Below are 26,181 nucleotides of genomic sequence, written 5' to 3' on the forward strand. Positions count from 1 at the left end.
GTAGACAATAGTAAAGGATGTCTTAGTGGGAGAAGCCAGAGGAATAGGACTGATGTGGTATTAACTTGGCAAAGACCAGGATTGGAAACCTTCTGAGTGAACTCTGTTCTTCATACCTCTCTTTCCCAGATATTTCAAGTTTAGTATTCTGTTCTTAAATAACAGCCCCAAATCCCTCAGACTGATGTTCAACATGGAGACCTACCTACTATGCCTTACTAATATCAGCACTGAGAGCAGTAGCTGCTCATCGCTGGTGTTCTCTATAAGCCAGGCGTGGTACTGATTACTCTACATACATTATCTCATTGACCCCCGTGAAACCCTACGGGGTAAGCATTGGTGGCTCCATTTTACATATGAGGAAACTGAGGCTTGAAGATGTTAAATAGTTGTCCAAGGTCACACATCTACTAGGTGGCCGAGTCAAGGCACCTGGTCAGTATTTGTTACTAGGGTGTCGTTTTACACTTTGCTATGATCTGAATGTTTGTATCCCCCCAAATTCCTATGTTGACATCCTAACCTCCAAGACAATGGCATTAGGAGGTGGGCTTTGGGAGGTGATTAGGTCACAAGGGCATCATCCTCATGAATAGAATTAGGGCTCTTATTAGAGGCCCCAGAAAGGTCCCTCTTCCCTTCCATCTTGTGAGGCTACAGTGAGAAAGCAGGCCCTCACCAGACACCAAATCATCTGGTGCCTCGATCTTGAACTTCCAACCTCCAGGCTGTGAGACACAAATGCCTGCTGTCTACAAGCCATCCAGTCTAGGATATTTTTGTTATAGCAGCCTGAATGGACTAAGAGACACATTTTTAAAAAGAGAATGAAATGTTAGCATTAAAAAAAAAAAGATAGATAACAAAAGATGAGTAGGTTGCAGTCTGCTTAGGTATGTCTGAGTCTGTGAAAGATGGTAATCCATGCATAAAGGGTGCATTCCTGGGTCAGAGAGTACGTTCAACGGCAGGCTGCAATAACTGATGTCCATGTCAACTACAGCAGCTGAGAACACGTCCGAGGAAGGAATACACTTTCAATTCCATAACTGACTTTTTCTGATTGACCCAGCGAATCAAATTGCGACCGTTTCAAATGAGAACTTTTCCTTTTTCTTTTTCTTTAAGCATCAGCCTGTTAGTTTGAGTGTAATCCCCTAGCCTATTCTGAATTTCAACAGTATTATCTATTTTTATGAAAAAAAAAAAGTCTTAGTGCTTCATGTTTTAAACTTGTAAAGAGTACTTTGAGGATCTTTATTTTCTTCTTTCTGTTAATTATTATTACTTAATTAATTTAATTTTTATTCACATATTTTCCTCTGGCCAAGAGCCAGAGTTTCTTTAAAGAATTTTTTATTAGAAGCTTCCAGCCATAAGAGCTAGAGGAAAATAAATTATCACTTGCATAAATTTATCATCAAAGAGTGAAAACAAAAATGTAAAGAAGTGATGGAGAATGTGTTTTATGACAATAACACACTTCTAATATTAGGCTATAAAACTAATTGTGAACATATTTTAGAACCAGAAACATATGGAATTACATGATTTTAGGACAGAAAAATTCACAGTGGTTGACTTATAATATCATGTGGCATAAAAATGCTCATTGCTAAGAGTGGAGAGAAGAAGCCAAGTATGGAATGAAATTGGAAGAGGAACCTCCTCTCAATTCAGTTTTGGCAGGACGAGGAGCCCCATACGTGCCAAGTTTTAACTGAAAGCTAGTTATAATGGTCACGTTACGAATTGTGCAGAAAGAGGAAGGTTGTTGACTTGGCACCTTAAATACATAGGTAACTATATATTTTTTCAAAAATATATAAGCATTCCTTTTTGGTAAAGAGCATCTCATTAAAATGTTAACCACAGAATCTTTAAGCTTGCCATCTTTAACTGGTATCAAGAAGTTTAAGAAACTACAAATGAAGTATTTTAAAGGAAAAGAAAGTTAAAACAGAACATGCCATACTCAATTATTCAAATAGATGGGATGAATTTATTCGTTTTTACTTCTGTGATGGTTTATTCTCTTGCTTAAAATACAGTCTTTAAATGGGTGACAGCAAAATATTTTGGTGTTTCTCATACAATGGAAAACACCTGATAAAGAAAGACACAACGACTTCTGTGGCTTCAAATGTGTCCAGGGCTACGGAGATATCCCGTTTCGTTTGAAGAGGGCGCTCTTGTAAAGAAAATATCCTTGCCTAGGCCCTGCTGAGAAACTGGCCCAGCTCCCTGAAGTCAGCGTCACCATGGAGATCTTATTCCAGTGAGGGGGAATGGATTCCACGGTCCTGCTTTGGAAATGTGTAAATAGCAGATGCTTTTATTGCCTTTGTTTGAATCTGCCCTTGCAGAGCAACTCAGGCCGGAAGCTCAGAGGAGAGGAAGTCCATATTTGTCTGTAGTGTTTTGTTTCCTCGTAAGCAGCTTAGTCTCTTGGGATGACTGTGCGTAATGACAAGTTAATGGAAAAGGTATGAATTCAGATTTCACATAAAGAGAATCAGAAAAAGGAATGTGTCTTCCTTGAGCCAAAGGAAGAATTCAAACTTCCTTCTTTTAAAAAAGGGCGGGTTTATTAGACACCAATTTTATTACATACTGTTAATGTACAATATATGTGGTAACTATTGATCACAATGATTTTATCAGCTGAAATTTATAATATGCAAATGCGAGGGTGCATGATAGACTCATTTTCCTACAGCTTGGTAGTTAAGAGCCTGCATTTGAGTTCTAAGTGGCCTGTGTTCAAATTCCTACTGGTTTTCTGTTTAACCTGGCTGTTTTTCTTCATCTGTAAAACGGGGATACTGATACCAATAAATTATTGTCAAATAGTTTGTCTCCTTCATAGTTGAAAGGATTCAGTATTATCATGTATGTTGAAGATGAAATGTAGTAATGTATACAGAACTATTCCTGTTGGTACATCACACCAAAAAGAGAATTTTCCTATTTATTTTATCTTTATCAGATATATAATTACTGTGGTAAAGCATATTAGAATCAATACAGTAACTGATAAGCAAGAGAATTTAAGTCACTCATCCAAGTTCATGCAACAGTTATAGGCAATATGGGCTCAGAACCCAGGTATCCTGACCTTCGTTCAAGGACTTTTCCCAGCACATCTGGCAATTATAATCACCCATGTTTTTTGAGGTATTGTGGGTATGACATAATACTAAGCACCATCACATAAACTCTCATGAAATAAGTTGACTGTTTTTCTTTGGAGTTAAAAAAAAATTCAACATTGGAGATAGATTTCCGTATAATAAGCAAAGCACTAAGTAAAAACTGAAAATTAGTCAACAGAATATTAAGTGTCATGTACTATAAACAGATTACCTGGCTTATGAATTGCATATATTACACAAACGGTATCTTTTGCAGTGGGGGATATTTCAACAGAGAGCAGTTTTCTCAGAGGAATAAAAATCTCTGGTTGTGACAAAACTAGAAGTTGGTGACAGATCTCAAGAGGCCTTGAGTTAAGACAGTGGTTCCTAGCACATTTGTTATATCAGGTGAATATGCTTACAAATGACTTTTCACAGCATCATTCTGTGGAAGGCTAATGGAAATCAGTGGTATAAACTCTGCCCCACCTTTGTGTTAGCAGCTTCTACCAGCTTTCCACCCATTCTCTGATGCTAATTCAAAGTGTGCCTTTCATCAAAATAATGATACTGATAAAATCCTTATTCCCCAAGCAAGAAGAGGCACGCATTTGCTACGTTTTCTTCAAATCAACTTAGAAAAGAAGCATGTTGGTATAGAACTTAGGAAGTATATACTGTGTGTTTGCACTCGATTTATACTTATTTAGAAGTAAAAGTACATTTGGGCTAATAAATAGCTAAAATTTATTGAGGACTTATTCTCTTTGGATTCATCATCTTAACTCATCTTGAAACAACTAATATGGTAAACTGAGACACAAAGAGATTAACATCCAAGTGGAAGAGCCGGGTTAACTCAGAAGCCGGGTTCTGTTGATAGTGCTGTGTTCTTAGGGAATAGCCTAAGCAGACATCTCCATGGTGCCAAAAGAAATGGCACCCAACGGAAGACACTGCCCTTGCTCTGACTGAAGTTAGGATCTATAGAAACAGGACTCAATTCAAGATAGCTGATGGAGGTTTCCTGATTAGCTCAAGTCAATGATGGTGGCAGAGCAAGGGCTGGAGTGATATCACCTGTCTCCAGCCTTTGACAAAACCACTAGAAGGTAATGTAAGTCACTCTCTGCTGAATAACTGATTCACAACAGGAATTATTTGGATCTTAAGTCTGTAAACATATACTAGAAAAGAAGAGGTGATGGATAAGGGCAGACATGTTCTTAAGATCTAGCCCAGGGACTGGCAAATAATGGGCAGTCAGTAAACTCGTACTGATCAATGGATAGAGGCTCAAAGCCGGGATGAGTCACTTTGGATTAGAGTCGACGGAGAAGGTAGGGTTTGAATCTGCAACTGAGCTATGGGCCATAGGAGGGATTTGAACAGGCAAAGAATAAGAAAGGATACCAGATAGAAAACAAACAAACAAACAAACAAACACATAGGTAGGAAAGAACAAGCCCTTTTTAGAGAAAAACAGGCAAAGCAGATAAATTGAAACATGTTTCAGGTTAGGAGATAGTTCTTCCATCCATCCATCCATCCATCCATCCATTAATCCTTCCGTTGTCCATCCATCCAGCAAATGCTTATTTAAGCATCAGGCACCATGTCACAACTAAAAAAACCGGAAACTTGAAAGATAGGTTGGGGTTAGATTTTGAGGCATCTGGAATGCCAGGCTCAGAAAGATGAACTTTAACTTGAGGATAGTAAGCCATGGATGGCCTTCTGCGCCATGGAGAGAGATATTGAAAATTGGCTAAGGAAGAGTAGACTGACAGAAATTAAACCGGATGGATTGGACAGAAAGGAGGTAGGGTTGAGAAAATCCACTAGAGTAAAATGCCAGGGTCCACAGGCAGGAGGATGAGCCATGGACTGACTTGCTGCTGGGAGTAAAGGAGAGGAGGGTGGGGGAAAGGCCTGGGTTGGAAAGTTATTACAGGGGCGGAATCTCTGACTGTAGTGAAACCACAGAGAAGAGCAGGCTCTGAAAACATCAACTCTCCTGGGAGGTAGAAGAGCATGGAGGTGGAACAGAAAAGCTTGGAAAGGTGCTTCTCCACAGGATGGACATCTCTCTTTTCTCAAACTTGATAATTCTGCCTTTGCATCTGCCCTGTATCTAATCATCATGAATGCTTCCAACATCTGACACATACGGAGCAGATAATTCATGGCTGAGAGGCCAATTGTCACTATCCCTTTGTAACAAGAAGCCTGTTTTTCTTTCTTTCTTTTTTTTTTTTTTTTGAGATGGAATCTCACTCTGTCACCCAGGCTGGAGTGCAGTGGCCGGATCTCAGCTCACTGCAAGCTCTGCCTCCCAGGTTCACGCCATTCTCCTGCCTCAGCCTCCCGAGTAGCTGGGACTACAGGCACCCGCCACCTCGCCCAGCTAGTTTTTTGTATTTTTTAGTAGAGACGGGGTTTCACCATGTTAGCCAGGATGGTCTCGATCTCCTGACCTTGTGATCCGCCCGTCTCGGCCTCCCAAAGTGCTGGGATTACAGGCTTGAGCCACTGCACCCGGCCGAAGCCTGTTTTTCATTCATGAAATGAATTTTTTTAAAAACTGGTAACTATACTGAATCTTTAGAACACCAGGTTTCAAAAGGAGTAACACTGCATAGATAAATAAAATCAGATTATTGTGCGAAACACTGGTTTTCAATTCCTCTACCTTTTTATAATTCCTTAATATCAGAATGTACAGTAATGCCTCAAGGAAAATTCTCAATGTACATTTGTCTAGAGAAGTGGGTTATAAATCTCCCTCTGTTATTCTTTCTTGTTAGTTGGAATACATTATAGCTACCTCTGTATCAGTGATAGAGCGTGAGTGCATGGATAATTGAAGCGCACTGAAGTGCACAGATTATCCTAAATTCATCTTTATTATAACCTTGTGTTTAAGTCTCCTTTGCTATCAACTCTTTAAGAAGACTTCTAACAAAGAGCAGTTTTATAAAGTTGAATTTGCTCTACTGACCATACCTACCTTTTCCAATGGGAAGTTGTGAGCAGGGAAGTGGTTACATGATGTTGAACAGAAAACACAGAAAACATCGGAGTTTCTGCTAGTTCAACAAATTCTCTCATTTTAATGACTGTTTGGTGAGAGGTAAATGAATGCATGCTGCTTGGCACTGAGGTGACTTGCCCCTGCCTTTTTGTGCTGGGTGATGACAGTTACTTTTTTCTAACAATCATTGCATTCCTTTTATATTCTTGGAGTCTCAGTGTTGGAAAGAACATCAAAATTTCATCACGTTTCATTTCCCGCTTGCCAAAAAAAAAAACAACCTGCCCAAGATGGATCATTGTTTGTTCCGTTCTTTAAGTCTCTGACTTGGAGAATGGTCATCAGTAAACTGATGGAAGAGCATTGGCTAGCAACCTGCTTAAAACCTGTTGTAGTTTTGATGGTAGTTATTTGTCCACATAGAAGTGGCGTGAAACATGAACACACCGATGAGTAGGATGTGGTTAGCAATCAGATGTTCTCCAATGCAAATGGTGGGAGTGAGAATGTGTTTCCTTTCAAAAACAGTATTTTTCATCTATCAGAGATACATCATCAGAATGTTTGATGTAGAGTAGGCCCATCATAAATGTTTGAGTGAGTAAATTAGTTGGCAATGAAATACTTATCAGCTGCAGAAGCGTGGCCACCTAGGAGCAGAGTGGGTAACTTCTTTCTTTCCTTTGTTCCCAGAGATCTTTTCACCTATGGCTGTCGGCCCACTTCTAAAGGGAACTCTGAGGAACACTATCTGTCTTCATGATGCTGTGTGAGAAAAAAGTTCTGGAATCAAATAAGTTTGGGAAATACTGGATTTTTCTATCTCTTCTTTGACATCATGATGTGTATTAGAACATTAAGGGTTTTGAGAATTTGGAAAAAAATATTTTCCAAATCTGTTTGGCTTTAGAACTCTCTTTTGCACAAAACATATTAACCATCCACACTTTAGGAGATACTGCTCTTTTGGGTTAATTGTTCACATTTGGGTGGAGATCATGACTTCTTCATTTCTGCCAGATGCTGATTGGCACATGGTAGGCGTTCAGTAAATACTTTCTGTAAATGAAATGTAAAATGAAAATGGCCATGGGGGGGCGTTGATGGAGATGATGCTAGAAGAAGTTATGGTGTCATGAAGGTAAAGATGAACAGGATTGGGTTGGAGTCAGAGAAAGAGGAGTGAAATGGAGGGTGGGTTCTGAATTCAAATGGTCTGCTTTTAAACCAAATAGAATATCAGAGCTTCTGACATCACTCTTGAAGTCCTTCAGTTTATCTTCCTCAGTGATTACAGCATCCCTCTTAAATCCCCTGTGTTTTTAAGCTTTCATGGGCAGACTAAACATTGACAACCATGGATAATACCTCGTTCTTGTTTAATGTTGATTATCAAACTGTTATAGAAATTGCATTTTAAAAACTTCAGCCAAGTGATTATTTAGAAATGAGACATTATTTGGAAAGACAGTCTAAAGCCCACACATCATTGCCTTTGGGGACTCTAAATAATGCTATGTTCTCTCAACTTACTATTCTATGTCTTACCTAGTACATGTGATGTGTCAGAGTAGCATTCCCAGGGACTGACAAAAAAGCAGAACTCCAGAGGTGCCCACGAGCACTCCAGAGAGGCTTGTCTCTGGTCCTCAAATATCCAGGGGAAAATACTATTACAACCTCTATTTCATACAGCTCTGAATGGGTGCCTGCAACTAGCCATCTTACGATTCGCCCAAGTGGTCAAAGGAAATTGAAAATAGTTAGAAATCAGCAGTGTTCCTAGTGTTGGCATTGCACACAATGTGAATAAAATGTTACATAGTCTATCCAAAGACAGAGAGCAAGATGCTTGAAAATTATTCATTTTGATCACATTTACTTGCAAAAATGACATTTAGCTTTCTTAAAGCTCTCATTGGAGAGTAAGTCGAGTAAATATCAAAAGGTTGCCTTAAAACTTGCCTTTTGCATGACAAGAAGAAATGGGTGGCCTGAGAGTTTTAGAGTTTGGCAGAGCTTGGGTGTGGGCGTACACTTACCATAATCTCTCTAACCCTAAGCAATAGCTTAATTTATTTATTATTATTTTTAAAAGAGTTTCATTTTTCTTTCAACTAGAGGTGGAATGGGTTTAAAGGAGGTGATTATGTTCATATGATAAGAGAAATATTTTTCTTCAGTGATTATGATGGCTTCAGTTACTAAACATATTTGTTGTTAAAACCATATGCTGACTTGTGTTACTATCAAAGAGTATTACATTCCGAAGAGGAGAGAGGTGCTGCACCTACTCTAATATGGAAACAAAGGGCTCTTACCTCAGAGCCTATTGATATATCAAGTAATAAATGTGACAGTTACTGGTTCTATTTTCCTTATCCTGTTTTCCTGCAGAACTGAAATGGAACATGTTTCTTACTAGTAACAGATGCTCGAACCCCTCTTTTGAAATTCCTCTGTAGAAGCTGCCCTGTTGATTCCATTAGGTGGGAAGGGGCTTTATGCAGATGTCTGCTCGTGGGGTTGCATTGTTGTAATTGCTCTTCTACCACCCTTGCTGAGTGCCATGCTTTTCTCTTGTAGGTGATGTGCCTTCAGGACTTTTTTGGTGATGATGACATTTTTATTGCATGTGGACCGGAGAAGTTCCGTTACCAGGATGATTTCTTGCTAGATGAAAGTGGTAAGGAAAAAAAAAGTTCAAAACCAGGGGAAATTTGAGGCAGCTTTCGAAAATGAGCTGCACCAGGCCAAGATTATGTCAACTCCAAAGCTACCAAATCAGTTTCAGATCCTCACCCAGCGTGTCTTTTCCATATCTTGAATTTCTTTGATTTTTTTTTAAATATGGAAAACAGATGAAATGAGAATTGGAAAAGTGAAATCATTTAGAAGAACAAGTAACTAATGGCTAATTTATAACCACTTAATAATTAAGTTGTTGTTACGTAGAAGATGATGGTGTGGATTTCTACATTTTTAATTATATATTTTTTCCACAATTTTTAGCTGAGGGATTTGTCATCATAAAATCATTTAAGATGTTTCTAGGCTCAGTTTTCAGGTGGCTTCCTTTAATTCCTAACCGGGCAAATGGCTTGCTTTCCCTTTTTCCTTTAAATACTGTAGCATTCATGTGTCATTAGCATCTGTGAGATATCAGAAAAGAGAAGTTAGCTTCCTTCCATTAACAAACTAAATGTGCTACTCTGTAATTGATAAAGAGGGGATGGTTATAAAGAGGGAAATACATGTCTTAGGAAATGAATATGAAAGGTTGTGACTTTAAGAATGATATTTTTGATACTATTAATCATCTGAGAATCTTAGCACTATCACAGGTAAGATTATTGTACCAAAGATTATTGTACCCCTTCCTTGATAATATTACTCTAATTTAATTAGGGGAGTATTGCATATTTACTGACAACTCAGATTCTGCCTAGTTGGAAATGCTTTTTGAAGTGATAATGAATTATTTGCTTAGATGAATGCAGAAAAACAAATCAGTGAGCTTTTGAAATAGTGGCTGAGCAACACTTGAGCACTAACAATAATGGGAAAGTGATGTGATGTAGTGGTCTCACCCCAACACTGCAGATGTGTGTTAATGCACAGCATCTATGTTACACGCATATATACATATTATCAGTTGTATGCACTTAGGAACTATGATTCTTTGATTTAAAAATGACTTAAAGGATGGGTGTGGTGGCTCACACTTGCAATCCCAGCACTTGGGGAGGCCGAGGTGGGCAGATCACTTGAGCTCAGGAGTTTTAGACTAGCCTGGGCAACATGGCGAAACCCTGTCTCTACAAAAGTTAGCGGGGCATGGTGGTGCACACCTGCAGTCCTAGCTGTTTGGGAGGCTGAGGTGGACGGATCATCTAAGCCCAGGGAGGTCAAAGGTGCAGTGAGCCCTGATTGTGCCATTGTACTAGGCCTGGGTGATAGAGCAAGACCCTGTCCCCCCAAAAAATGACTTAGAGTGTGTAGGGAGGGATAAGGATTTTTAAAATTGCCCCTTTCTCATGAAAACTTGAAATGCCCATTAAGAATGTAAATAGATGTGTCATTTGAAGAGATTTATTTTGGTTCAAGGACCAAAACTGGAAGAGTGGTTTGGCATCCCTTTTTCTCTAAATAAGTTGACTCAAATACATTCCATCTTTATTTCTGATCTACGTGCCCTTTGAAGCACAGATTTTTGTAAATACATCACAAGTATAGTGTCCTCAGGGAAGGTCTCCCCCACACCACCGTTTTAAGAACAGCTTTGCCATTGTGTAGAACAGGTGAAAGTCAAGAGTCAGAAGAGTTGACAGCATGGTTTTGAGAAAAATAAACTGCCCTGACTTTCCATTTAAAGAAAATAGCTGCTTGTGATAGAATGGTTTAGGAGACCAGATGCATTCTGAAATGAAAGCCTGTTTGTTGCTTTGATATAGAAAACAGCCTGTCAAACTCAACCTGGAATACATCTCTTTTTCAAACCAGCAAGCAGAGTTGGCCACATCTTCCAAGCTCTGGGGTCTCTATCTAGGCCCCAGATGGACTTGGGGCCCCTTCTCCCTGCTGGCTGGGCTGGGTGAGCTCACGTAGCTGGGCTTCCCTTCGCAACAGCCAATGCGCTCTCCACCCAGGATGCCGCACCTACTCCCATGCACCTGCTATGATGAGCAGGTCAACTTTCTGAGAAGTACAACAGGAAAATGCCAGAAATTCTGTAATACAGTAGGTGCACTGCCCCTTTCCTCTTGCTATTTGCCCCTTAGAATTATTTCTCATTAAAAAGAATGCGCACAGGCCGGGCGCGGTGGCTCACGCCTGTAAACCCAGGACTTTGGGAGGCTGAGGAGGGCAGATCACCTGAGGTTGGGAGTTCGAGACCAGCCTGACCAACATGGAGAAACCCCATCTCTACTAAAAATACAAAATTAGCCAGGCATGGTGGTGCATGCTTGTAATCCCAACTACTCAGGAGGCTGAGGCAGGAGAATGGCTTGAGCCTGAGAGGTGGAGGTTGTGGTGAAGCGAGATCCCACCATTACACTCCAGCCTGGGCAACAAGAGTGGAACTCTGTCTCAAATAAATAAATAAATAAAAGAATAAAAAAGAATGCACACAGATATACAGAGAGATGCACACAAGGGCTTATATGCGAACACACACACACACATCCTAGGACACCTTCTCCATCTTTTGTGGTTTGACCTTGTGAAGGACCACTTCAAACTAATTAGCTGAGAACTTCACATCCCTTCCATGGATGAATAATGTCCTAACCCTTTTTGGTGTGAAATACATTTGCTGAGTAACGATGTCCTCCCCCATTCCAAAAGAAACATGTGGATATGGAAGGAAGGGGGCTCAAACAGAAAAACGATCTAAATTGAGATTTTACTTCCTTGGATGAACTTATCCCGAGACTAAATTCACACGCTGACAACTGCAATTTTCCTGTTGCTTGTACAGCATGTTCTGGTGCTAATGTATTAACATTTGAATCTTTTTTTAAGTGCTCCGAGCATGATTTAACCCAGCTTATCTGTGCTTGCTAAATGGTATTTGCACATCGATGCTTCATTTGGCCTTTTCCATAGTAGCTTCCTTAAAGGGGTGTCAGCGGTGGGTACAGGCATCTTCAGAATTACTACTCTTGCCCTCTGCAGGGCTGTGCTTCATTTAAGGTGCCAAGAAGTGGGCCTTTTGCCACAAGGCGGCACTTTTATTTTAACTTTCCAGATTAACCTGGCTCCCAGTGAGTTCAGGATTTAGCAATAATACATCCGTCTAATTCCTGCTAGGAAATCTCCTAAGGATGTCTCTTAAGGTCCATCCTGGGAGGAGATTTGCCATTGTAGATGAATATTTCATGGGGCCACATTGGAGCCAGATTAATATAGGAAACTGCCAGGGAGCCTCCTTCCACTCCTAAGTTTGCACATTCGGAAAATAACACCTTCCTTGTTCTGGTTCAGAATGTAACCATTTTAGCGATATCGTCATCAATCAGTAGAATCTTAGCACCTTGGAGATGGTGGCTAGAGCACTATAGATAGAGACAAGCAGAGAGGCCAGCAGATCCTTCCCTTGTTGTCTAATTTAGAATGATGAAACAGAGGCAGGGAAAATGTCACATTGGAGACAGGAAGCTCAACATGGTTTTGCTTCTGTGTTGATGACAAATGGATGAATTTGTGATCTGTTGCCATTTAAAAGTGATAGGGTTTTGTTGAGAAAGGATCATCACCCCACGCTTGGGAGGGACAGTGATCTTGGGGATGAGCCTGATGCTGGATGTCAATTCTTGTCCAACCTCCCAGCCTCAAAGCCAGTGCCTCGACTCTGCTTGGCTAGTTCCTTTACCCATTCACTCCACTGCCATCTGGAGCCTCGCCTTGGCCAGGACTGCCACCTACTCGGGAGTCCAGGTATCTGTCATCCTCTCTTTCAACTTTTCTCAGATCTTTCTGATTTTTTATCAACCAGTTCCTAAGTGCTCTTGATTCTGATGTTAATAGGCATTACCTTCAAAGTCCATTGTTTTGCTTAGATGTTGAATTAATTTCCTAGGGCTGCTATAACAAAGTATCACAAACTGGGTGACTTAAAACAACAGAAATGTGTTGGCTCACAGTTCTGAAGACAAGAAGTCCAAAATCAAGGTACTGGCAGGGCTGTGCTCCCTCTGAAGGCTCTAGGGAAGAATCCTTCCTCATTTCTTCCAAGTTTCTGATGGCTTCCAGCAGTCCTTGACTTGTGGCAGCATCATCACTCCAATCTCCATCTCCACCTTCATGTAACCTTCTCCCCTGCATTTCAGTAGAATTTCCCTCTTCTCATAAGGACACCAGTTATTGGATTAGGAGCCACTCACATTCAGTATGACCTCATCTTAGCTTGGTAATATCTACAAAGACTATTTCCAAATAAGATTCATTCAAAGGTACCAGGATTCGGACTGGAACATATCTTTTTGGGGAACAAAATTCAACCTAAAAAAGACATTGGTGGAAGCTGTTCGAATTTTATTTGAACTTGGATTACAAGTAAACTAATGTTTATCATATTTGTTTGGATCTGTCCTTAGATATTTACAGTAATAGCATTATATTTGTTAGTAGAATACATCAACAACAGAGCAGTGGCTGCCCCTCATCTGATCCTTCACAGTTGGGGTTCCTCACCTCGTGGATCAGAGGAATGCTGTCAGACAGTCTGAGATTTCAGCAGTGCATTTGACAGAGCCCCTCTTGAAATCCCTTGGACTAAGAAGAAAATATATAGTAAATGGTATAGGTGGTTGTATTTTTAATTGATTTATCTTCTCTGTCCAAAAGGTACTGATTTATAGGCCGATGTCTAATGTGCTGGAGGAGATCTCTATTAGGATTGTCCCGTCAGACCCCTGAAGGAAGGGATTTGTTTGTTTGCTGAGAGTGAACAGGTTTCACACCACAAGAATCTGCTTTGGACTCGATGTGGTTTAGCATGGTTAGAAGTGTCCTTTTGAGGTCAGGTGCAGTGGCTCATGCCTGTAATCCCAGCACTTTGGGAGGCCAAGGCGGGTGGATCATGAGGTCAGGAGAATCACGAGGTCAGGAGATCAAGACCATCCTGGCTAACACAGGGAAACCCCATCTCCACTAAAAATACAAAAAAGTAGCTGGGTGTGGTGGCACACACCTGTAGTCCCAGCTACTCGAGAGGCTGAGGCAGGAAAATCACTTGAACCTGGGAGGTGGAGGTTGCAGTGAGCCGAGATCACACCACTGCACTCCAGCCTAGGCCACAGAGTAAGACTGCAAGACTCTATCTCAAAAAAAAAAAAAAAAAAAAAAAAGTGTCCTTTAGAGAACATTAAAGCTGTGTGGATTTGAACCATCAGGGAGGAAAGCTGATGTGGTCAAAGGTAGAATGAGGATCCAAAAAGTTTCTAACAGGGTGGATTGTGTCTAACAAGATAAAATTGAATTTGTATAAACAAAAAGAAGAGCTCTAGGGTGTGAAAGAAAGAAAAATGCCAGCCTTACAAGCTGACTTAGTAGTGATGTCGTTTTCACAGCAGCACGTGTGAAATTTACTTTTACTTGACTGCAGGCTTAGTATGAGATGTTACGTGACATGGGTCATTTGTGTGTGGATTGTAGGGGTATCATATACTATACTGTAAAATGTTTTTGCCCCTCTGATTGAAGGTGGTAAATGTGAACTGAAACAAAACATTAAAATTAAAAAATGTATTTAGTATTCCTAAAACTAAGTAACTATAGAAGAAATGTAAATAAGCTTTCAGATTTTTGTATGTTTGTAGTGTTTACAATTCTGAAGTCATTAAAGCTCAAAACTGCGGGAAGACTTTTGAGACACAGTGTGCGTGTGCATGTGTGTGTGCCCGTGCACGTGTGTGCATGTGTAGTGACCGATCTCCAGGAAATACCAGTTCTACTTCTCCCTGCACCAGACAGATGTGCCTGTAGTCCAATGTTCTTCCTGGGTATGTGATTCTAGAATGGACATTTTCTCAGCTTCTCTTATGGATCTCCATGGTGTTGGGTATCCAAGATCTGCTTGGTAAATATTTCTAGAAATATTCTATCCTAACCATTTTCCTGGGACTCATGTCCCAAATAAGACAGAAGCTGCATCAGGCACCATTCACCAGGGGGTTCTGATTGCTTTCCCTAATTCTGGGTGATAAGAAAATAGGGCTAGAGCCGGGCGCGGTGGCTCAAGCCTGTAATCCCAGCACTTTGGGAGGCCGAGACGGGCGGATCACGAGGTCAGGAGATCGAGACCATCCTGGCTAACACGGTGAAACCCCGTCTCTACTAAAAATACAAAAACTAGCCGGGCGAGGTGGCGGGCGCCTGTAGTCCCAGCTACTCGGGAGGCTGAGGCAGGAGAATGGCGTAAACCCGGGAGGCGGAGCTTGCAGTGAGCTGAGATCTGGCCATTGCACTCCAGTCCGGGCGACAGAGCGAGACTCCGCCTCAAAAAAAAAAAAAAAAAAGAAAATAGGGCTAGAACCTATTAGGTTGGTGCAAAAATAATCACGGCTTCTGAAAGTAATGGCAAAAAAAAAAAAAAAAGTGATTACTTTTTCACCAACCTAAGAGAATAGTAGGAACAGTATTGGAATAGTAGGATTGTGTTTGGAAGACACAGTCTCATCCAGGCTCTATGTCCTACTTTCTGTGTGGTCTCTACATCTCCAAGCCTGCTTCCTATTCCCTGAAACACTTTTTTTTTTTCCTGAGTTGTAATGGACCTCAAATGAGACAATAAATGTCAAAGCACATTCGAAACTGTGTTCCTTATTACCCAGTGAATGATGCTGGGGAATGACACCTCAGTTGAAATATACCTCCTAGTGGATTGCAGCTGGACTCAGCCATGTAGCTTCATTTGCGGGGCTTAATGGGAGGCAGATGACATCAAGATCTGCTTTTGGTGCTCTTTGGAACCAGAAAGCGATTACTACTGATTTCTTCCACTCTTAACTTTTGTTGCTCTGGTGGAGGTAAGAGGGAATTAAGGCTCCTTTGAAGATACCCACTCTTCTCTGGAGGGAATCTCTAGAAGATTAAATTAAACCACATGTAGAAGAACCAATCAGACTTCTAAAAGTGGCAGTATTCAGGAGTCCCAGCCCTTGGTAAATGCTTCCCTCTTTCCATGCCCACGTTGATTTGAGTTAAAGAGACCTGATGGCCCTGCTGCTTTGTCCTGAGGCTGGTGATGCTAGGAAACCAGAAGGTTAATGGAAACACTGGAAGATGCTCACAGTCAGGACAAAGACCACTCCTCCTCACAAACTAGTTTTTGAGTCACTGCTAACAAAATCCATCCATTCTTTCACTCATGCAGTTATTCATTCAATAAGCTAGCTTACTATGTACTAGGCAGTGTGCTAAGCTCAAATACCTGCAGGCAGTAACACTTAGATCAGATGTGACCCTTCAACTGACTTTTTTTTTTTTTTTTTGAGGTGGAGTCTAGCTGTGTCACCCAGGCTGGAGTGCAATGGTGTGATCTCAGCTCACTGCAAGCCCCGCCTCCCAGGTTCAAGCAATTCTCCTGCCTCAGCCTCCCAAGTAACTGGGACTGCAGGTACACACCACCATGCCTGGCTAGTTTTTATATTTTTAGTAGATATGGGGTATTGCCATGTTGGCCAGGCTGGTCCATACTGACTTTTAATATTGTTTATGTGTAAAGATGTCAGAGGATCTTAGGTGCTGAACTTTGACCCAGAATATTAAATATTGCATATTATTCTAGTGGCTTTTATCTCTTAGGAAAAATACTGTGGTAAAATGACTAGTGATTTACAATAGACAGACAACTGTTTGTAAATCTAAATTGTAATTGGATTATAAGGCCAGTTTACGTTGCATCTGTGAGCAGATTTCTTTGAGATGGATGGTACTTGTTGGTGCTAGAATATTTTATCGTTTCAATAGATGTTAATTCTAGGAATGTACAGTTTTTATTTTAAAGAAACAGTATAGGGCCAGCCATGGTGGCTCATGCCTGTGATCCCAACAGTTTGGGAGCTGAGGCAGGTGGATCACTTGAGCTCAGGTGTTCAAGACCAGCCTGGGCAACATGGTGAAACCCCATCTCTACAAAAAATTAGCTGGGCAACATGGTGAAACCACATCTCTACAAAAAATTAGCTGGGCAAACCTGTAGTCCCAGCTACTTGGCAGGCTGAGGTGGGAGGATCACTTGGGCCCCAGAGGTCGAGGCTGCAGTGAGCTGAGACTATACCACTGCCCTCCTGCCTGGGCGAAAGAGCGAGACTCTGTCTCAGGAAACAAACAAACAAAAAAGCCAAACAACTGAAAAACTAATATAGCTATCTTGTTGAATAATTCTAAGTTTTTGTGGCTCTTCATTGTCTTATGAGAAAAGGATATAAAATCTGGTATGATCATCCCTGATTGCATTGATTTGTAGAATTCAGCTTGATGTCTGAAATAGAGGGTTTGGGAGCTTTTGTCTGTTTTGTGTTCTGAATACGGGGCACATTTGCTAACATACTTTGCTCTCGTCAGCAAGTTCCTATTTGCCTCCAAGCAGTGGAAAGGCCGCAAGGGGTTCTGGAGACTTTCCTGACCATAGCTACCTTTTAGCTCATGCATAAATATGAAATGTCCCAGAACATAGTGATTGTTCCAATTTAATCAACAGCCAAACTATGGATACATATAGAGTACTGTACCTTGGAGACAGACTCTAACTCAAGCTCAAGCTAGTTCTTTCGCTACAAATAGATAATTTCCTACTTAGAAAATCAAGGCATTGTATAACATCTGCAATCTTTCCTTTACATTTTCTCTTCCGCTCCTCGTGGGCCTTCCTTTTTATTATATTCAGTAACAGTGACATATGAATTCTTGATATGGAAAACCCTACAGAATATAGCATTGTATGTGAATCGTGGACACTAAAGGTCTTGGAGGTCATCAGCTTCCCCTCCCCTTTGATGCAGAAACCCTCTCCACAGCATCCAACAGTTGTTCCTCCATCCCCAACTGGAACCCTTTGTTGATGATGGGGTGCAAATTTAGAAGAAGGCTAATTCCACTGTCCACTAGTGCTTTTTTTTTTTTTTTTTTTTTTTTTGAGACAGAGTCTCACTCTGTCACCCAGGCTGGTGGAGTGCAGTGGCGCGATCTTGGCTCACTAAAACCTCTGCCTCCCGGGTTCAAGCAATTCTCCTACCTCAGCCTCCCGAGTGGCTGGGACTACAGGCATGTGCCATCATGCCCGGCTAATTTTTTGAATTTTTAGTAGAGACAGGGTTTCACCATGTTACCCAGGATGGTCTCCATCTCCTCACCTCATGATCCGCCTGCTTCGACCTCCCAAAGTGCTGGGATTACAGGTGTGAGCCACCGCGCCCGGCCTAGTGCTCATTTTTAACAAGTTATTGAGCCCAAATTAATGTCTCCCCAGCTTGCACATAGTCCTCCTAGTTCTGGTCTCCAGAATAACAAATACTACCCACTGCCCTCATTCTAAGGGGAGCTTCCCTCCTATCCCTTCCCTCATGGTCAAAATCACTCACTGTAAACTCTGTTATTTCTTTTCCTTCTAGACCAAAATGACCTATATCTTTCCTCATCTTCTCTCCTGCTTTCCTCAACTTTCTAAAAAATGAAGTCTCCTTTCTCTTCTAAAATCAATGATAGTCCCTGTCTTTGTCTTCTATTTCTCTTTGTGACCTTTCCTTGTCAGTATTCTGTTCCTACTGTTTTGTGGATTTGTTGGTTTACCCTATGTATAGTCTCTTTTCTTTCAGCCCACAGCTAGGCCCAGGTTCCTCCTGTACTAAAAGAGCCTCCAGTCATCTCCGTCATCTCATCAAACCACTTTGCCTTTCTTTCTCTGCCAAACTGCTAAAAAATAATAATAAAGAATGACTGTCCTTGAAGCCTCCACTTCTTCAACCTGACCATTTGTTATACCATTGGGTAACTGGTACATGGAACACACAAGAATGATGGGGTTTTATCATTTTTTTTTTTTTTTAAACTGTCTTCCCCCATCCATTTAGGTTTATGTAAGGCTGGAAGTTCCTTTCTTGGCACTGGATGCCACCTCAGGAATCCCAATATTTTTCTGGTCCCTCCTAATATAGTCAAAAAGTCTTGTGGACTCTACTAGATGCAAACTGCCATCATCATTCCAAAGTGAAAGTATCTAGTCCCACATGCCAGTCATTCAAAACTGGAGTTCTGTTTCTACACCTAGCTAGAGCCCAATGTGGCATGTGGTGAGTCCCCTACTCTGCAGGACAAGGGGAGGGTTGATGACTTCTCTCCTGCCCACTCTCTCCTCCCCACTGTTTTGATCTGTCCAGGATTGCAATGGGGATGAGGTAGATGGGGCAGGGTGATGAGAAAGGAGAGGTGGAAAGTCCTTACTTGACTATTCTGTTGTAGGGTGGCTTCAAACTCTCTCAGCCAGAAACTGTGATTTAAAGCTAACTTTTCTTTTGGGTGTTTTAATGGATTCTTCAGGGACTCTCACTGGGAACATTTTGCTCTTCTTTATTGATATGGTTGATTCAGTTTCTTCCAGCTTTGGCTGAATCTCTCTCAGTCCCTGTTTTCCAAAGCCCTCCCTATTGGCCTCAGATGCTCCTCTTGGGAAGAATTTAAATTAGTTCCACGCCAAGTTGTGCCCTCAAATCCATCAGAACACTCATGCATCCTTTACCTCTAACAACAGGCCACTCAGTACAACCAAGCCTCCTTCAGTTTTCTGCCAGAGGCTCTCGGGTGAAAGTCAGACACATGAATACCAGTCTGTCATTTCCCTCTGTCCACAGAGGACACTGATCAAGCACTTACGATCTTCCAGTGAAACCCCTATTGAGGTGAAGGGGAGCATCACCCCTGTTTTGGAATGATGGAATTCACAGCAAGGCTCTCTCTTAAGGAATCCTTCTCATAGATCTGCTTTCCCTCCAGTAACTTAAGACTTTTATATCCTCAAAGTGGGTAAGAAGACTAAGGTCTAGAACTGTTTATATCTGCTTTGAAATTTCTGGAATAGGATCTGTCTCACAATTCACTTTGGTATCTGATATACATCTCCTTGGAGTCTGGGTGAAATTTTCATTTTCAATCCTATTACCTTTGCAACTGGCTTCTATACCTAACATATGTAGTAGTTCCACTAAGCAAGGATAATCTTCAAAGCACTATATTCAGTGTTCTATCTTTTTCTTTTCTTCTTTATCCTACTTGACTTCTTTGTAGCATTTGACATTTTTGATGATTCCCTCCTTGAAATTCTTGCCCCTTGACCCTTTGTAGTGTCTTGACGTCTTGATCGTCTGCCTGTCCCCCTTTGAATACTCTTAAGCTCCTTTCAGGTTTGCTTTTCAGTCATATATCCCTTAATAATTGTTCCCTAAGATTCATTCATTTTTTTCTAAACTTAATTACTCTCTATTCCTAGCCAAGTTCACCTACTTTAATGGCTTCAGCAATGATGGTTCTGGTAGACAGTGATGGTGACAAATGGCAACCAGATGGTATGCAATAAGCAAAGCCTTTGAAGTATGTATAATTTTCCCAAATTTACAATTAAGGAAATTAAGGCTTGGAGATGATAAGTAATTTGTTCAAGGCCACACAGCTAGTATTAAAGGCAGAGGTCAAACCCAAGTTTGTTTTTGTTTGACAATACATCCTTAATCTTTAAATGTACCTCCTTTGAGATATACATCTCTAACCCTGACTCCTCTCAGGAGCTCCAGAACCACATTTCCAACTTTCTCTTATGAACTTCCCTATGACTATTCCACAGCCACCTGAAATTCAAAACATCCCACAACTGAACTCATCATCTACCTGGTCAGCTTCATTTCTTGTTCTGTGTTTCCTGGATGAGCTCATGGCATCAGCATTCTCAACACCAAGGTTGCAAAACATGGAGTCATCTTTTACTCACTCCTCACTTTTACTCCCCATAGCCCATCTGTCCCCCTCCTTTCCAATGCTACTGCCATTATCTTAGGTCGGTTCCTCATCATCTCCCACTTAGACTCATGAAGATGCTTGAATTTTCTATCCTAGTTGCAGTTTTTCATTTTCACACCATATTTGAACACAGATTGATCCTCCTGAATTCACTTACCTAGCCCTCCACTGCCTACAGACTCCTTGGCATGTGATTCTAGGGCAGTTGTAATCTGACTGGGTTATATCTTTCTAGCTGTTCTCACCCTTTATTCCTCCTCTGCCCTCCAACCGCAGTATTATTTGTTGGTCTCCCAAAAGCCATTTATTTTCAAAATAGCTGCTTTTACTCATGTTGTCTCATTAATGTGGAATGCTCTTTTTCCTCTTCTCCTTCCTCATCCACCAAATTCCATCTTGTCCTCTGAGGTTCAAGTCAAACATCACCATCCTTGTAAAGCCTCTTTCCAGCTACTTGGTTTCAATCAGTTACTAATTTCTCATTCTTTTTCCAGCTCTTTGCTCTTTATTATACCATTGTTGTTCATTCTGCTGTGTGTTCTGGGATTTTTTTTAATGCATCTAGCTTATGAGTAATAATCACGTTTAATTATCAGGAAACCTCTGCAGTGTTGCTTCACAAATAATGAAAGCCATGTTAGGAGAAGTTGAGAAACTGTCCAAGGTCGCTGTATTAATCAGGATTCTCAACAGAAGCAGAACCAATAGGATACACACACATACACACACATACACACACAGAGACACACACAGATATACTGATATGGTTTGGTTCTGTGCCCCCAACCAAATCTCATCTTGAATTGCACTCCCATAATTCCCACGTGTTGTGGGAGGGACCCAGTGGGACATAATTGAATCATGGGGGCAGTGTCCCTGATACTGCTCTCATGGTAGTGAATAAGTCTCATGAGATCTGATGTTTTTACCAGGGGTTTCTGCTTTCGTGTCTTCTTCACTCTCTCTTTGCCTGCTGCCTTCCATGTAAGATATTACTTGCTCCTCCTTGCCTTCTGCCATGATTGTGAGGCTTTCCCAGCCACATGGAACCGTAAGTCCAATTAAACCTCTTTCCTTTGTAAATTGCCCAGTCTTGGATATATCTTCGTCAGCAGCATGAAAACAGACTAATACAGTAAATTGGTACCGGTAGAGTGGGGCACTGCTGGGAAGATACCCAAAAATATGGAAGCAACTTTGAAACTGGGTAACAAGCAGAGGTTGGAACAGTTTGGAGGGCTCAGAAGACAGGAAAATGTGGGAAAGTTTGGTGATAGCGATATGGACAATAAGATCCAGATTGAGGTGGTCTCAGATGTAGATGAGGAACTTGTTAGGAACTGGAGCAAAGGTGACTCTTGTTATGTTTTAGTGGAGACTGACAGCATTTTGCCCCTGACCTAGAGATTTATGGAACTTTGAACTTGAGAGAGATGATTTAGGGTATCTGGTGGAAGAAATTTCTAAGCAGCAAAGCATTCAAGAAGTGACTTAGACACTGTTAAAAGCATTTAAAAGGGAAACAGAGCATAAAAGTTTGAAAAATTTGCAGCCTGACAATGTGATAGAAAAGGAAACATCATTTTCTGAGGAGAAATTCAAGCCAGCTGCAGAAATTTGCATAAGTAACAAGGAGCCAAATTTTATTCCCCAAGACAATGGGGAAAATGTCTCCAGGGCATGTCGGTGGTCTTTACAGCAGCCCCTCCCATCACAGGCCTGGAGGCCTAGGAGGAAAAAGGGGTTTTATGGGCTGGACCCAGGATCCCTGAGCTAGGGACTTGGTGCCCTGCGTCCCAGCCACTCTAGCCATGGCTGAAAGGAGTCAATGTAGAGCTTAGGCCATGGATTCAGATGGTGCAAGCCCTAAGCCTTTGCAGCTTCCACATGGTGTTGAGCCTGTGGGTGCACATAAGTCAAGAATTGGGGTTTGGGAACTTCTGCCTAGATGTCAGAGGATGTATGGAAATGCCTGGGTGCCCAGGCAGATGTTTACTGCAGGGACAGGGCTCTCGTGCAGAACCTCTGCTAGGGCAATGCAGAAGGGAAATGTGGCGTCAGGGCTCTCACACAGAGTCCTTACTGTGGCACTGCCTAGTGGAGCTGTGAGAAGAAGGACTATCCTCCAGGCCCCAGAATGATAGATCTGCTGACAGCTTGCACTGTGCACCTGGAAAAGCTGCAGACACTCACTGCTAGTCCATGAAAGCAGCTGGGAGGGAGGCTGTACCTTGCAAAGCCACAGGGGAGGAGCTGCCTAAAACCATGGGAACCCACCTCTTGCATCAGCATGACCCGGATGTGAGACATGAAGTCAAAGGAGATCATTTTGGAGCTTTAAGATTTGACTGTCCCACTGGATTTTGGACTTACTTGAGCCCTCTAGCCCCTTTGGTTTGGCCAATTTCTCCAATTTGGAATGGTTGTATTTACCCGATGTCTGTACCCCCATTGTATCTAGAAAGTAACTAGCTTGCTTTTGATTTTACAGACTCATAGGCAGAAGGGACTTGCCTTGTCTCAGATGAGACTTTGGACTGTGGACTTTTGAGTTAAGGCTGAAATGAGTTAAGACTTTGGGGGACTGTTGGGAAGGCATGACGGGTTTTGAAATGTGAGGACATGTGATTCAGCAGGGGCCAAGGGTGGAATGATATGGTTTGGCCCTGTGTCCCCACCCAAATCTCCTCTTGAATTGTACTCCCATAATTCCCACATGTTGTGGGAGGGACCTGGCGGTTGATAATTGAGTCATGGGGGAGGTTTGCCGCATACTCTTCTCATGGTAGTGAATAAGTTTCATGAAATCTGATGGTTTTATTGGGGGTTTCCACTTTTGCATCTTCCTCACTCTCTCTTTGCCTGCTGCTATCCATATAAGACATTACTTGCTCCTCCTTGCCTTCTGCCATGATTGTGAGGCTTCCCCAACCATGTGGAACTGTAAGTCCAATTAAACCTCTTTCTTTTGTAAATTTCCCAGTCTCACAAATATCTTTATCAACAATGTGAAAATGGACTAATACACATACATGCACAGAGATAGACGAAAGATAGACTTATAAAGAATTGGCTTGTGTGATTATGGAGGCTGAGAAGTCCCACAACCTGTGGTTTATAAGCTGCTGACCCAGGAAAGCCAGTGATATAGTTCAGTCTGAGAATAAAGACCTGAGAACTGGAGGAACCAATGATGAAAGTCCCAGTCCAAGGGCAGGAGAAGATGAAATGAGATATTCCAGCTCAAGCAGTGAGGCAGAAGGAAAAAGGTGAATTTCTCCTTCATCTACCTTTTGTTCTGTTTGGGCTTTCATGGATTGGATGAGGCCACCTACATTGGAGAGGGTAGTCTACTTTTTTTTTTTTTTTTTTTTTGAGATGGAGTCTTGCTCTGTCGCCCAGGCTGGAGTGCAGTGGCCAGATCTCAGCTCACTGCAAGCTCCGCCTCCCGGGTTCATGCCATTCTCCTGCCTCAGCCTCCCGAGTAGCTGGGACTACAGGCGCCCGCCACCTCGCCCGGCTAGTTTTTTGTATTTTTTAGTAGAGACGGGGTTTCACCATGTTAGCCAGGATGGTCTCAATCTCCTGACCTTGTGATCCACCCGTCTCGGCCTCCCAAAGTGCTAGGATTACAGGCTTGAGCCACCGCACCCGGCCGAGGGTAGTCTACTTTACGGAGTCCACTGATTCTAATGCTAATTTTACCCAGAAACATCCTCACAGACACACCCCAAAATAATGTTTAATCTGGGCACCCTGTGGCCCATTCAAGTTAACCATCATAAAATTAACCATCACAGTTACGTCCCCTAGTGAGTAACAGAGTTGGAATTAAAACTGAGGATCCTGGACACTTTGTACTTTATCTTACTTTATTGTAAGTGCCTTGAGATTGGTCCTGCGTATCATTAAAGCATATATCCCACAGTACATATCAGGGTCCCATGAGTAGTAAGGGCTCCAGAAATATTAGCTGAATTATTGGATGCAAAAGGAATCTACTCCATCTGTTAGTCTTCAGATGCTTGAGACCTATAGCCTGGTACTTCCCAAAAACTTCTTTTCCAGACAAAGTTTCCTCAACTATTTCTTTTAAGACTACCCTACTATCCTGGTTACACTTCTCTTGATATCCAATACTAGATATTGATCAGCAATAGCCTCCCTAAAATGGCACCTAGAACAGAACATAGTATTCCTTGAGGGCTTCAAAGAGTTTTGAGAATATAAACTTATTTGATAGAGGCAACAAACTTGTCCAAATACAGCCTAAGAGTGATTAAGGTTTCTTTTAACAATTGTGAAACAATGCAGGCTCATGGTTAGCTTTTGGCCAGCTGAACTCTCTGGGGCTTTCTGAGGTGATGTCAAGCCAGCTTCTACTTGTTTAATTGAATATTTGAACCTCCTTGTAGTGCTTTAATTGTATTCATGCCAGATAGCATCTTATTAATTTTAGTCATTGATTCTGGCCATTTAAGAACTTTAAGCATCCAAATTCTGCCTGAGGATAAACAATAGCAGAGAGTTGAAATGATGTCTGATTTCCAGGTCCTTGTTTTTCCCAACTGAGTTATGCTGCTAGAGGCCTGCCTAGCCAAAGACCAACAGCATAGCTGCCTAGAAACTCTGATAAAATGAAAAGAAATGAAAAGGTAGGGTAACACTCACATTTCCTTGTGGGCAACAATGGTAGGGGAGCCTCAGATTCAATGCCCAGCTTTGTCTGGGTGATTGTCTGCAGCTGGTTAATAAACTGTTAAAAGATAAATGTAAACAAATTAAAATGTTAAAGAGATTATTTAAACAGACAGCAATTCATGAACTGGGCAGCACCAAACCAAAAGCAGTTTGACCTCCAACAACAGAGTGACATGGAAAGAGGCTTTTATAAGATGAACATTGACTCAAGGCAAAGAAAATGTTTGACTCATTAAAGTGGAGCAGTAGCCTTATTTAAGTGATTCCAGTGGAAAGTCCCTGGTTACAGATTGGTTGGCAGTTTCTGATAGATTATGCTTAAGTTTCATTTTACCTTTCACACCGCGTTGCATTTCAGCTTGCTTATATAGGAAGCCAAGGTGCTGGAATCATTTCAATCTAATGGGGTCCCAATTAATTTATTTTCTTTCTTTTTTTTTTTTTTTTGAGATGGAGTCTTGCTCTATCAGCCAAGCTGGAGTGCAGTGACATGATCTCAGTTCACTGCAACCTCCTCCTCTGGGTTCAAATGATTCTCCTGCCTCAGCATACTGAGTAGCTGGGACTACAAGTGTCCACCACCATGCCTGGCTAATCCAATTAATTTCTTTTTAACAAGTCTACAGAGGAAGACAACAGATTGTTTTGTCCCTTGCACTGACTCACGCATACCCCTGAATACAGGAGAGAACTTGAGGACTTTCCTTTCAGCGTGGGTCCACAGGGCATAGGAACTTATGTTTTTGTTCCTATTTGAAATGTGCCCATTTGTTTTCCCACACCAAATATGTA

General features: G+C 41.6%; 1 protein-coding gene across 6 annotated transcripts in view; it reads left to right on the forward strand.

Moving 5' to 3' along the window:
- The window catches only part of DCLK1 (doublecortin like kinase 1), a 359,929-nt gene that overhangs the window by 169,261 nt on the left and 164,487 nt on the right, over positions 1-26,181 (forward strand). For 5 of the 6 annotated variants that reach the window (XM_030922322.1, XM_010383111.2, XM_030922321.1 and 2 more), the window contains exon 4: positions 8,761-8,860. In XM_030922322.1, the coding sequence (XP_030778182.1) occupies positions 8,761-8,860 (100 nt within the window). Of the gene's footprint in view, positions 1-8,760; positions 8,861-16,175; positions 16,237-26,181 lie in introns of those variants that run through there. The other variant, XM_030922325.1, reaches the window with a different exon arrangement.

This window comes from Rhinopithecus roxellana, chromosome 18 (assembly GCF_007565055.1).
Source record: "Rhinopithecus roxellana isolate Shanxi Qingling chromosome 18, ASM756505v1, whole genome shotgun sequence".
Lineage (NCBI taxonomy): Eukaryota > Metazoa > Chordata > Mammalia > Primates > Cercopithecidae > Rhinopithecus > Rhinopithecus roxellana.